The 12,617-nt window shown below is 40.4% G+C and overlaps 1 protein-coding gene across 5 annotated transcripts in view; it reads left to right on the forward strand.

Moving 5' to 3' along the window:
* KCNAB1 (potassium voltage-gated channel subfamily A regulatory beta subunit 1) overlaps positions 1 to 12,617 on the forward strand; it is a 415,500-nt gene that overhangs the window by 142,201 nt on the left and 260,682 nt on the right. For 2 of the 5 annotated variants that reach the window (XM_060099976.1, XM_060099978.1), the window contains exon 1: positions 8,157 to 8,377. The exons of the other annotated variants lie outside the window; for them this stretch is intronic. In XM_060099976.1, the coding sequence (XP_059955959.1) occupies positions 8,157 to 8,377 (221 nt within the window). Of the gene's footprint in view, positions 1 to 8,156; positions 8,378 to 12,617 lie in introns of those variants that run through there. 5 annotated transcript variants of the gene reach the window in all.

Below are 12,617 nucleotides of genomic sequence, written 5' to 3' on the forward strand. Positions count from 1 at the left end.
TCTGCCTTGCATGTTTTATTCTGATAACCTAGGCCCTGTTCTGGTCTTGGTTATGCTTTCAGGTGTTGCTCTGCTAGTTCTTGGCAAAGCCACTCAGTTAACTGTGTGCAGACCTCACACACCCTGAAACTCTCCCTCCTCCCTGTAGAACTGGCAACTCTCATACCTCAGCCCTTAGCTGCCTTCCCACACCTCCTCCCCCTCAGTCAGTGCCTAAGCCAGAGCCACTGGCTCTTGACCACTCTGGCCCTGTGGTAATCACCATGCTCCATCTTGCTTCCCAGGATGCTTTATTCCCACCCCCACCCCACTTCTGAGCTGTTCATTCTGATTCCTCCCACTTCTTCCTCTTTTCACTTTGACTATTTTCCTGATTCATATTGATCATCCCCGATGAGCCAGATTAGCATGAAAAAAATAAAAGTTCTAATGATCTGCTTCCTCTCTGCCCACTGTTGTTTATTCCAGGGAAAAAAGCTTTGCTTCAGGAACTACTTCCTTGGAGTTGAGGGTAAAAAAAGGAAGCCTAGGTTCATTTGTCCCTTTATACAACCCTCACCCCATCCTGAAGTTACTTTCTAACCACTGAACAGTAGGCAGTATATTTATTTCTTAAAATAAGGAGTGGGAAAAGCATGGAAGGTAGAGGATGAAATTCCATAATGTAATTTAAACCTCACCTGCAGGTTATAAGATGTTGTGATTCTCTAGGCAAGAAACACAAGAGAAGGAAAAGACCTACAATAACAAACCCAAAACAATTAAGAAAATGGGAATAGGAACATACATATCGATAATTACCTTAAATGAAAATGCATTAAATGCTCTCACCAAAAGACACAGACTGGCTGAATGGATACAAAAACAAGACCCATATATATGCTGTCTACAAGAGACCCATTTCAGACCTAGGGACACATACAGACTGAAAGTGAGGGGATGGAAAAAGATATTCCATGCAAATGGAAATCAAAAGAAAGCTGGAGTAGCAATTCTCATATCAGACAAAATAGACTTTAAAATAAAGACTATTACAAGAGATAAAGAAGGACACTACATAATGATCAAGGGATCGATCCAAGAAGAAGATATAACAATTATAAATATTTATGCACCCAACATAGGAGCACCTCATTACATAAGGCAAATACTAACAGCCATAAAAGGGGAAATCGACAGTAACACATTCATAGTACGGGACTTTAACAACACACTTTCACCAATGGATCATCCAAAATGAAAATAAATAAGGAAACACAAGCTTTAAATGATACATTAAACGAGATGGACTTAATTGATATTTAAATGACATTCCATCCAAAAACAACAGAATACACATTTTTCTCAAGTGCTCATGGAACATTCTCCAGGATCATATCTTGGGTAACAAATCAAGCCTTGGTAAATTTAAGAAAATTGAAATGGTATCAAGTATCTTTTCCGACCACAAACTATGAGACTAGATATCAATTACAGGAAAAACCTGTAAAAAATACAAACACATGGAGGCTAAACAATACACTACTAAATAACAAAGTGATCACTGAAGAAATCAAAGAGGAAATAAAAAAATACCTAGAAACAAATGACAATGGAGACACGACGACCCAAAACCTATGGGATGCAGCAAAAGCAGTTCTAAGAGGGAAGTTTATAGCAATACAATCCTACCTTAGGAAACAGGAAACATCTTGAATAAACAACCTAACCTTGCACCTAAAGCAATTGGAGAAAGAAGAACAAAAGAACCCCAAAGTTAGCAGAAGGAAAGAAATCATAAAGATCAGATCAGAAAAAAATGAAAAAGAAATGAAGGACACGATAGCAAAGATCAATAAAACTAAAAGCTGGTTCTTTGAGAAGATAAACAAAATTGATAAACCATTAGCCAGACTCATCAAGAAAAAAAGGGAGAAGACTCAAATCAATAGAATTAGAAATGAAAAAGGAGAAGTAACAACTGACACTGCAGAAGTACAAAGGATCATGAGAGATTACTATAAGCAACTCTATGCCAATAAAATGGACAACCTGGAAGAAACAGACAAATTCTTAGAAAGGCACAACCTGCCAAGACCGAACCAGGAAGAAATAGAAAATATGAACAGGCCAATCACAAGCACTGAAATTGAAACTGTGATTAAAAATCTTCCAACACACAAAAGCCCAGGACCAGATGGCTTCACAGGCAAATTCTATCAAACATTTAGAGAAGAGCTAACACCTATCCTTCTGAAACTCTTCCAAAATATAGCAGAGGAAGGAACACTCCCAAACTCATTCTACGAGGCCACCATCAACCTGATACCAAAACCAGACAAAGATGTCACAAAGAAAGACAACTATAGGCCAATATCACTGATGAATATAGATGTAAAAATTCTCAACAAAATACTAGCAAACAGAATCCAACAGCACATTAAAAGGATCATACACCATGATCAAGTGGGGTTTATTCCAGGAATGCAAGGATTCTTCAATATATGCAAATTAATCAATGTGATCAACCATATTAACAAATTGAAGGAGAAAAACCACATGATCATCTCAATAGATGCAGAGAAAGCTTTCGACAAAATTCAACACCCGTTTATGATAAAAACCCTACAGAAAGTAGGCATAGAAGGAACTTTCAATAAAAGCCATATATGACAAACCCACAGCCAACATCATCCTCAATGGTGAAAAACTGAAACCATCTCCACTAAGATCAGGAACAAGACAAGGTTGTCCACTCTCACCACTCTTATTCAACATAGTTTTGGAAGTTTTAGCCACAGCAATCAGAAAAGAAAAAGAAATAAAAGGAATCCAAATCGGAAAAGAAGAAGTAAAGCTGTCACTGTTTGCAGATGACATGATACTATACATAGAGAATCCCAAAATGCTACCAGAAAACTACTAGAGCTAATCAATGAATTTGGTAAAGTAGCAGGATACAAAAGTAATGCACAGAAATTTCTGGCATTCCTATACACTAATGATGAAAAATCTGAAAGTGAAATTAAGAAAACACTCCCATTTACCATTGCAACAAAAAGAATAAAATATCTAGGAATAAACCTACCTAAGGAGACAAAAGACCTGTATGCAGAAAATTATAAGACACTGATGAAAGAAATGAAAGATGATACAAATATATGGAGAGATATACCATGTTCTTGGACTGGAAGAATCAACATTGTGAAAATGACTCTACTACCCAAAGCAATCTACAGATTCAGTGCAATCCTTATCAAACTACCACTGGCATTTTTCACAGAACTAGAACAAAAAGTTTCACAATTTGTATGGAAACACAAAAAAACCCCGAATAGCCAAAGCAATCTTGGGAACAAAAAATGGAGCTGGAGGAATCAGGCTCCCTGACTTCAGACTATACTACAAAGCTACAGTAATCAAGACAGTATGGTACTGGCACAGAAACAGAAATATAGATCAATGGAAAAGGATAGAAAGCCCAGAGATAAACCCACACACATATGGTCATGTTATCTTTGATAAAGGAGGCAAGAATATACAGTGGAGAAAAGACAGCCTCTTCAATAAGTGGTGCTGAGAAAACTGGACAGGTACATGTTAAAGTATGAGATTAGAACACTCCCTAACACCATACACAAAAATAAGCTCAAAATGGATTAAAGATCTAAATGTAAGGCCAGACACTATAAAACTCTTTTTTATTTAAATTTTTATTTTTTATTTTTTAATTAACAAATTTAATCAGTTATACATATACATATGTTCCCATATCCCCTCCCTTTTGCGTCTCCCTCCCGCCCTCCCTATCCCACCCTTCCAGGCGGTCACAAAGCACCGAGCTGATCTCCCTGTGCTATGCGGCTGCTTCCCACTAGCTATCTACCTTACGTTTGGTAGTGTATATAAGTCCATGCCGCTCTTTCGCTTTGTCACAGCTTACCCTTCCCCCTCCCCATATCCTCAAGTCCATTCTCTAGTAGGTCTGTGTCTTTATTCCTGTCTTACCCCTATGTTCTTCATGACATTTTTTTCCCCTTAAATTCCATATATATGTGTCAGCATACAGTATTTGTCTTTCTCTTTCTGACTTACTTCACTCTGTATGACAGACTCTAGGTCCATCCACCTCATTACAAATAGCTCAGTTTCGTTTCTTTTTATGGCTGAGTAATATTCCATTGTATATATGTGCCACATCTTCTTTATCCATTCATCTGATGATGGACACTTAGGTTGTTTCCATCTCTGGGCTATTGTAAATAGGGCTGCTATGAACATTTTGGTACATGACTCTTTTTGAATTATGGTTTTCTCAAGGTATATGCCCAGTAGTGGGATTGCTGGGTCATATGGTAGTTCTATTTGTAGTTTCTTAAGGAACCTCCATACCGTTCTCCATAGTGGCTGTACCAATTCACATTCCCACCAGCAGTGCAAGAGTGTTCCCTTTTTTCCACACCCTCTCCAGCATTTATTGTTTCTAGATTTTTTGATGATGGCCATTCTGACTGGTGTGAGATGATATCTCACTGTAGTTTTGATTTGCATTTCTCTAATGAGTAAAGATGTTGAGCATCCTTTCATGTGTTTGTTGGCAGTCTGTATATCTTCTCAGACACTTTAAAGCTCTTAAAGGAAAACATAGGCAGAACTCTCTGTGACATCAATCACAGCAAGATCCTTTTTGACCCACCTCCTAGAGAAATGGAAATAAAAACAAAAATAAAGAAATAGGACCTAATGAAACTTAAAAGCTTTTGCACAGCAAAGGAAACCATAAAGAAGACCAAAAGACAACCCTTAGAAGGGGAGAAAATATTTGCAAAGGAAGCAACTGACAAAGGATTAATCTCCAAAATATACAAGCAGCTCATGCAGCTCAATAACAAAAAAACAAACAACCCAATCCAAAAATGGGCAGAAGACCTAAATAGACATTTCTCCAAAGAAGATACACAGATTGCCAACAAACACATGAAAGAATGCTCGACATCATTAATCTTTAGAGAAATGCAAATCAAAACTACAATGAGATATCATCTCACACCGGTCAGAATGGCCATCATCAAAAAATCCAGAAACAATAAATGCTGGAGAGGGTATGGAGAAAAGGGAACACTCTTGAACTGCTGGTGGGAATGTAAATTGATACAGCCACTATGGGGAACCGTATGGAAGTTCCTTAAGAAACTACAAATAGAACTACCATATGACCCAGCAATCCCACTACTGGGCATATACCCTGAGAAAACCATAATTCAAAAAGAGTCATGTACCAAAATGTTCATAGCAGCCCTATTTACAATAGCCCGGAGATGGAAGCAACCTAAGTGTCCATCAACAGATGAATGGATAAAGAAGATGTGGCACATGTATACAATAGAATATTACTCAGCCATAAAAAGAAACGAAATTGAGTTATTTGTAGTGAGGTGGATGGACCTAGAGCCTGTCATACAGAGTTAAGTAAGTCAGAAAGAAAAACAAATACCGTATGCTAACACGTATATATGGAATCTAAGAAAAAAAAAGGTTACGAAGAACCAAGGGGTAAGACAGGAATAAACACACAGACCTACTAGAGAATGGACTTGAGGATATGGGGAGAGGGAAGGGTAAGCTGTGACAAAGTGAGAGAGTGGCATGGACATATATACACTACCAATCGTAAAATAGATAGCTAGTGGGAAGCACTCGTATAGCACAGGGAGATCAGCTCAGTGCTTTGTGATCACCTAGAGGGGTGGGATAGGGAGGGTGGGAGGGAGGGAGACGCAAGAGGGAAGAGATATGGGAACATATGTATATGTATAACTGATTCACTTTGTTATAAAGCAGAAGCTAACACACCATTGTAAAGCAATTATACTCCAATAAAGATGTTACAAAAAAAAGATGTTATGATTCATGTCTGGAATGGAATTCAACCAGGTACCTATTCTACTTGAAAATTTCATTCCTACAACTTAATTTGGGAAGAAGTGGTCAGAACTGCTGTCTCTCTGTCTCTCTCTCTGTCTCTCTCTCTGTCTCCCTCTCTGTCTCTCTCTCTCTCTCTCTCTCTCTCTCTCTCTCTCTATATATATATATATATATATATATATATATACATATATACATATATATATATATATCTCACATTGACACAGCCACAGTGTGTGTTCTCCTCACCCCAGCCAACCTCTGGGAAGACAGACCTTCTCCTCTTCAGCTAATCAAATTCATGTCCCAGGCAAAGTCCCACAGTCTATGAGGGCTGCCTGGGCATCCATGAGCTCTTTGAGGTCTAGCCTCCATTTAAGCTATTTTGTATCCCAGCAACAAGCAGTCAGGTACCTAATTGGGATTCAGTAGAAGTGTAGGGAAATGAGGAACTTTCTCTAGCCTCCTGTAATCACTCCCCTGCTTAATTCTAGTGTACTTGGTGTCGGTACCACTCATTTAAACACTAATGTACCTCTGACATTGTTAATTAGCCTCTTTAAGACTGATTGTTTTACCCTTCCCATCCAGGTTGCCAGTTCCTTGAGGAGAAGGATAGTGCTATATTTTTTTCTCCATATTTCTCTCTGATGCCTAGTACAGAGATGGTGCTCATAAATATTGTTGATTTAAACACTGTTCCTTTTTGCTTGACAGCAGTTTCTGTTGGAAACCACCTTTAGAGAACTGATTGTGCAGAAGGCACAATTTTATTGTAAGTACATCTATTAAAAAACTGTCTGACTTCTGTGCATTTCAAACGGAGAGAGAAATCGTTATCCGCCAGTTGGTGCTTAGTTTGGTTCAACCACATGTACTGAGGAGTTTCTTTGCACCTGCTACTGAACCAGGCAATGTTCCTGCCTCACAGGAACATTCCAAGATGACAGGAGGTGTCTTGCTGCCTACCCTTGCCCTGGGGATAATGCTTGTCCTCACCAATGGGTCATAGATGACCAGCAGGCAGTGTACACAGTTCCAGCCACCTGGCCTGGACCTTCCTGGATGGTGACTTGGACCTGCAGCTTACCTAGTGCAGCCCCCTTCTGGGTGGTGCCAAATTGCTGCCTCCTCGCCCATCCTTCACCCTCCTTGGGGAGCCAGAAGAGATTTGGCAGTGAGTTAGGTGACTTGACTCTGAAAAGTCTGCACTGTGTCTTTTCAGTAAACTTCAAACTTATCAGCTTAAGAAGTAATGTGCAAAGGGGAAATAAATGCTGGTAAGGCTAATAACAGGGATTTCAAGCTGTGTTTTAACAAACCAGTCACAGAGTATTCACGTGTTCATTCACTGGCATGTTCCGTGGCAGGAGCACCCCCATCCTGCCTTCCCCCGGTCCCAACAGTTGTGCCGCCACGGGATTTGGTCTGAGCCTGGGCAGAGCCCCCCTTTAAGAGCAGCCCTCCAGCGTCTATCACAGCAAGAGTCTGGTGGAAGTGATTCTTGCCTTCACGTCGCACACAAAGGCGAGGAGCTCTTTAAAGGGACCTTCCTGCTCCTGCACGCAGCTGCTAACCCGTGTTGGTGCGGACACAGTGACCCAGGCTTCTGCCTGAAAATGAGTGGGGAGGGGTCTTGAGGAGCCCCCACGACCTCCCGGAGTGGGGCAGGGAGGGAGCTGACAGCCGGAGTGGCTGGAGACCACCGGTCTCCGGGGAGCGGCTTGCGATTAGCTGCTTCTTGGGATGCTCAGCGCGCCGGTAGAGCATCCTGCCTGTGGTCCAGAGGGTGCTGGCGGCGCATCCTGCAGCATGCCTGCGTGGATTTGAGCCATCGCCCAGAGGCAAGCCCGCATTCAGACACCGCGGACAGGCTCCTGGCAGGGCTGCGTGCAGTCAGCACAAATGCTTAGCTCCAGGCGTCTGCCTAAGCCTCCCGACTACATGGATTTGGCTGTTTAATCAACCGAGATTCCTGCCCGGGAAGATTTGCCAGCCTGATCCGCGCTCCAGCTGCTGTGACAACTTCAGGGCTAGCTGTTTACTTCTCTCGGTGCCTGGGACTCTGTCCTGCACCGCAGTCACTGCTGCCCTTCCCCTGGCTCTGAAGTCAGCCGCGAGGACTCCTCTGCCCCGAGGAAGGGGGAGCAAGGAGGGGTTAAAAGACAAGCAGACCCTCCCAACTGCTCGACCTCTCTTGACTGCTTGTGTTCCGGCGTTCTGAGAGGGACCGTGCACTGCCCGGGGAAGCAATGCAAGTCTCCATAGCCTGCACAGAGCATAATTTGAAGAGTCGGAATGGCGAGGAGCGACTTCTGAGCAAGCAGAGCTCCACCGCCCCCAATGTGGTGAACGCAGCCCGGGCCAAATTCCGCACGGTCGCTATCATCGCGCGCAGCCTGGGTACCTTCACCCCTCAGCATCACATCTCTCTCAAAGAGTCCACCGCAAAGCAGACTGGCATGAAATATAGGTATGGATGTAAGATTCTCTCTGTCCCAGGTTTCCGTGTTCTATACAGGTGCAGTGGAGACAGTTCAGCGGTTTTGAAAAGTGACTTACTCATTGGTGGGCTGCTTAATTTAGAACTCTCAGGTGTCTTTAAAATAGCTCTTTAGGAAAACCCAAGGTGGTTGTGTTGTGTTGTGTATGTATAGGATTTAAAAACTGTGGCCCATTTTGTATATTTTAAAGTGTTATGAACACCTTAGGAGCCGTATGACTTCCAGTCTGCAGAGAATAACACAGCTGCTGGAAACTGGTATTGAGATCAGGGCAGCTTTTCAAGAGCAAATGTGCTTGTCCTATTTTATGGTATAGACTGTAGTTTTTGTGATTATACTATTAAAAAATAGTTTCTATCTAGTACTGTATCATTTATCTTTTGAAAGCCCAAGGTAACAAATGATATGAAAGCTTTTAAGGAAGTTTTGTTGCAGGAAAGAAACACCTATAATGGTAAGTTAGTTTGAACACTGACATACTTAAACCTAAATTACTGCTTGAAATACAATGCAGACCTTGTTGTGAAATATGGAGAAAAAGTCAATTGTTGTAATACCGCTGGTTTCCTCATACATTTTTAAGCTCCCTCTTCCTCTGTGCTGCTTTCTAGAGTTAGAAATCTTCCTGGTAATGGTTGATGTTCTCTTTAATAGGGAATGACTGAAATGCAATAAGTAGAAAATTCCATTATTCAATTCTGTGACTCCTGCCTCCTTATTGTACCTGCTTTGTGCTGAGTCTTCCTGACTTTATTTCTTTAAAACTACTGTGTTTCTAGTCTCTAAAACTCTTTGCGGATGTAGAGAAGAGCTTATGGTGCATCTCCCAAAGGCTTTGTTGACTCTGGTTTGCAGATATGACTTTGTCCATTATTTATATTTAACTATTTCTCATCTTTGTTAGGAACTAGATTTTAGGATATAAGGAACTTAATGCAATTAAAATAAGGCACACCTAAGACTATGTTTCCCATGTGAGGTTTCTGAAATAAGCATTCAAACCAATTTCTATAAAAGTTGTCCTTGAAAAAGTTTCTTTGCAGAGCTAACAGGAAACTTTAACAGGAAATCTTCTCATTGAAAAACACCAAGCACTATTGTTTTGGTATATTTTTGAGCCATTAAGAAAGAAAGCCATGGGGTGGCTTGGACCCACTAAAAATTATAGCTAAAGCTCTTTGCCTCAACTGCAGTACAATGCAAGCAACTGACTCCAGGCAATTCCTTGAAGTGTTATCAGTGTGAGAACCTCTGCTTTTCTTGATATTTCCATGGTGGAGAATGGGACCCCACGACAGGTTGGTAACTAGGACTGCAATCTCGAGTGCATTGGCATTTTCTGTTGCTGCTTCTGTGGCACACACCCAGCCCCTGCCCCGTGGCCATGGCGTTGCTCTGCATGCAGTTCAGCTGGCCAGATAGAGATGGAGAGGAGCTGCTGCCTTCCTGGGCAGGGCCCCTGGGAACGAGACACTCAGGGTTAAGGCAGATGGCAGAGGTGGTTTAACTGTGGCCTCCAGCAGCACCTTGAGCTTTCTTTTTGTAAACCAGAAGGAATTAAAAGTAACACCCTTAATTTCTTGTGGCAGAGTTCCATACTTGCTTGTGGATCAGTGTATTGGAAGAGTTTGGTCTTATGAAGGCAGGAGATTTCCATTAAGTGTTTTCTAGTAATACGGCTCAGCTCAGATTAGATGGTAATTGTCTCTCTTTACCAAAAGTTCAGTATGTAAGATTCACTTGGGCATCTTTCATTACTGGCAACTAAAGACAGCTCTTTTCTGACAAAAAGCTAGCCATCTGCAGTCTTCAGGATAACTTGAGTTACTTGTTGTTTATGGTGACTGGACAAGTTACCTTGTTTCCACTCCCCCTCTTATTCTGAATTGTTCCATTGATGACAGGCCGGTGGCTTTGTGTGTGTGTGTGTGTAAGTGTGACTTAACCCCTTTCTCTTTCAATTTCAAATTCTACTTAGAGTGACCTTTAGGAAAGAGATTAGGAGGTTATACCAGATGTACACGAAGACTTTCTTAGGGTTGGAGAAAGAAAGAGAGAAAGACAGAAGTGGAAGGGAGAGAGACTAACTATAATACACTTTATAAAAATGGCAGAAATATTTTTATGAGCTGAGTTATCTTTTTCTTTGACATTGATGTCACTAAAATATAATGTGCATGTAGGGACTATTTATTAATGATAACAAATTTCAAAAAATAAAAAATCATGCCATCATGTTGGGGAGGTAATTGGCTTGGGTAAATAATCAGGAGAATGCCTGAAGGAACTAAAATCAGTGGCTAATTGTGCTTACAATAATATTCTCATCCTTGAAAATGATTTCCATACGCATAACTTAATCTTGGATCCATGAATCCTATAGAAAATCAAAAATGTAGTCTTTTTGTGTGTGTATTTTTGAGGAGAGGGTTCATAGCTTTGGTCAGAATTTTAAAAGTGTCTACCACTGAATAATGGTAAAAAAACAGTGTTGTGGAGTGAAGAGGTATTCATTTAGTCAATAAATAATTTACTGATCACCTGTTCTGTATCAGGAACCCTATTAAAACTGGGTACAAAAAGGTGCAGAAACCAGACAAGGTTTGGGGCTTTCATTCTTAGGAAAACAGACCATGAATAAGAAAACACACAAATACATAATAATTATCTACTATGAGATATTCTTATGAAAGTCATATTTTGGGGGGTCATAGTCATAGCTCAGCCAACCTGTTTGACCATTTTGAGGTTACCATCTCTGTTTCAGTTCCAGAGTTATGGTTGCATCTTGGGGCATGAGTCATTGTGCCCATATCTGCCACCTATTTGCCATCCCAAGGACTTCATTCAGGTTCCATCCTTGCTGTAGGGTGCTACCTGGCCATTGAGGACCTACTTATAACCCTGATAAATGAGTAGAATGCCTTCTACTCATTTAATACCTTATGATTTTTTTTTTTTTTTTTGCGGTACGCGGGCCTCTCACTGTTGTGGCCCCTCCCACCACGGAGCACAGGCTCCAGACGCGCAGGCCCAGCGGCCATGGCTCATAGGCCCAGCTGCTCCACGGCATGTGGGATCCTCCCGGACCGGGGCACGAACCTGCGTCCCCTGCACCGGCAGGCGGACTCTCAACCACTGCGCCACCAGGGAAGCCCTACCTTATGATTTTTAAAGCACAGCTCATATCATAGCCTGTAATTACCATCCATTAATCAGGAACTCGTGAACTTGGGATTTTAGAAAAAATTAATATACACTTGTATGAAGTATCTGAATTCTACAAGAACAAAATACTCAAAGCCACTATTACCGTCACATCAGCACTGTGCAAGAATCTAGCATAAAATTAACTATTGTTTCAAGGCTGAGGATGAGAAAAAAAATCCCCTAGAACAATCTGCTATTCACATGTCACTGTCAGAGCAAGAGAACAAGATTCCACCTACCATTTATCTTGGGGACTATCTTGTGTGTAAATAACACAGGACTATTATGTTTCTTATACTTGTGCCTTGTTAATACATGAGAGGTCCTTTATTTTAGTTTTGCATATATTTTTAATATTAGAGTTCATCATACTGTGTTAGAGTTTGATGTATACTCTGCAACCATATATGATAGATGTATACATTATATATATATATATATATATATATATATATATATATATATATATACATGATAGATATCACATAAATGTAAGTACATACGTGAACTTTTTATCCTATAAAGCCAAATCACTCAGAACACAAGTTAAGCCAGATTTGTTTGGTTGTTTTTGCTTGTTTGATGGGTGTTTTTTTTAAAATAACTTTTTAGAATGATCTAGCTACTAGTGTTAGACATGATCTCAGAGCTTTTGATATTCAGAATTGAGCACATTTGTACTGAGCTACTCCCCTATTCTAAAATTGTTACTTTAGTTCCAGAACAAGTTGAATATCAGTGAACCCAATTTCATGAAGAAAAATTTTATCTGTAACATATGCATTATATCAATATAACCTTGTGTTATATAGTTGCATAAAACATGCTTTGAAATTCTTAAGAGAATTATTTACAAGAAGGAAACTGAGCAATAATCTTTAACTCCACTAGAAAACTTCTCTTTTTTTGGAGTTAATGCACTTACCACTTTTGTCATCATTAAATTTTTTTATTCAAATAATTATAGATCACAGGAATTCACACACACACACAAAAAGT

The sequence above is a fragment of the Mesoplodon densirostris genome, chromosome 5 (genome assembly GCF_025265405.1).
Source record: "Mesoplodon densirostris isolate mMesDen1 chromosome 5, mMesDen1 primary haplotype, whole genome shotgun sequence".
Classification (NCBI taxonomy): domain Eukaryota; kingdom Metazoa; phylum Chordata; class Mammalia; order Artiodactyla; family Ziphiidae; genus Mesoplodon; species Mesoplodon densirostris.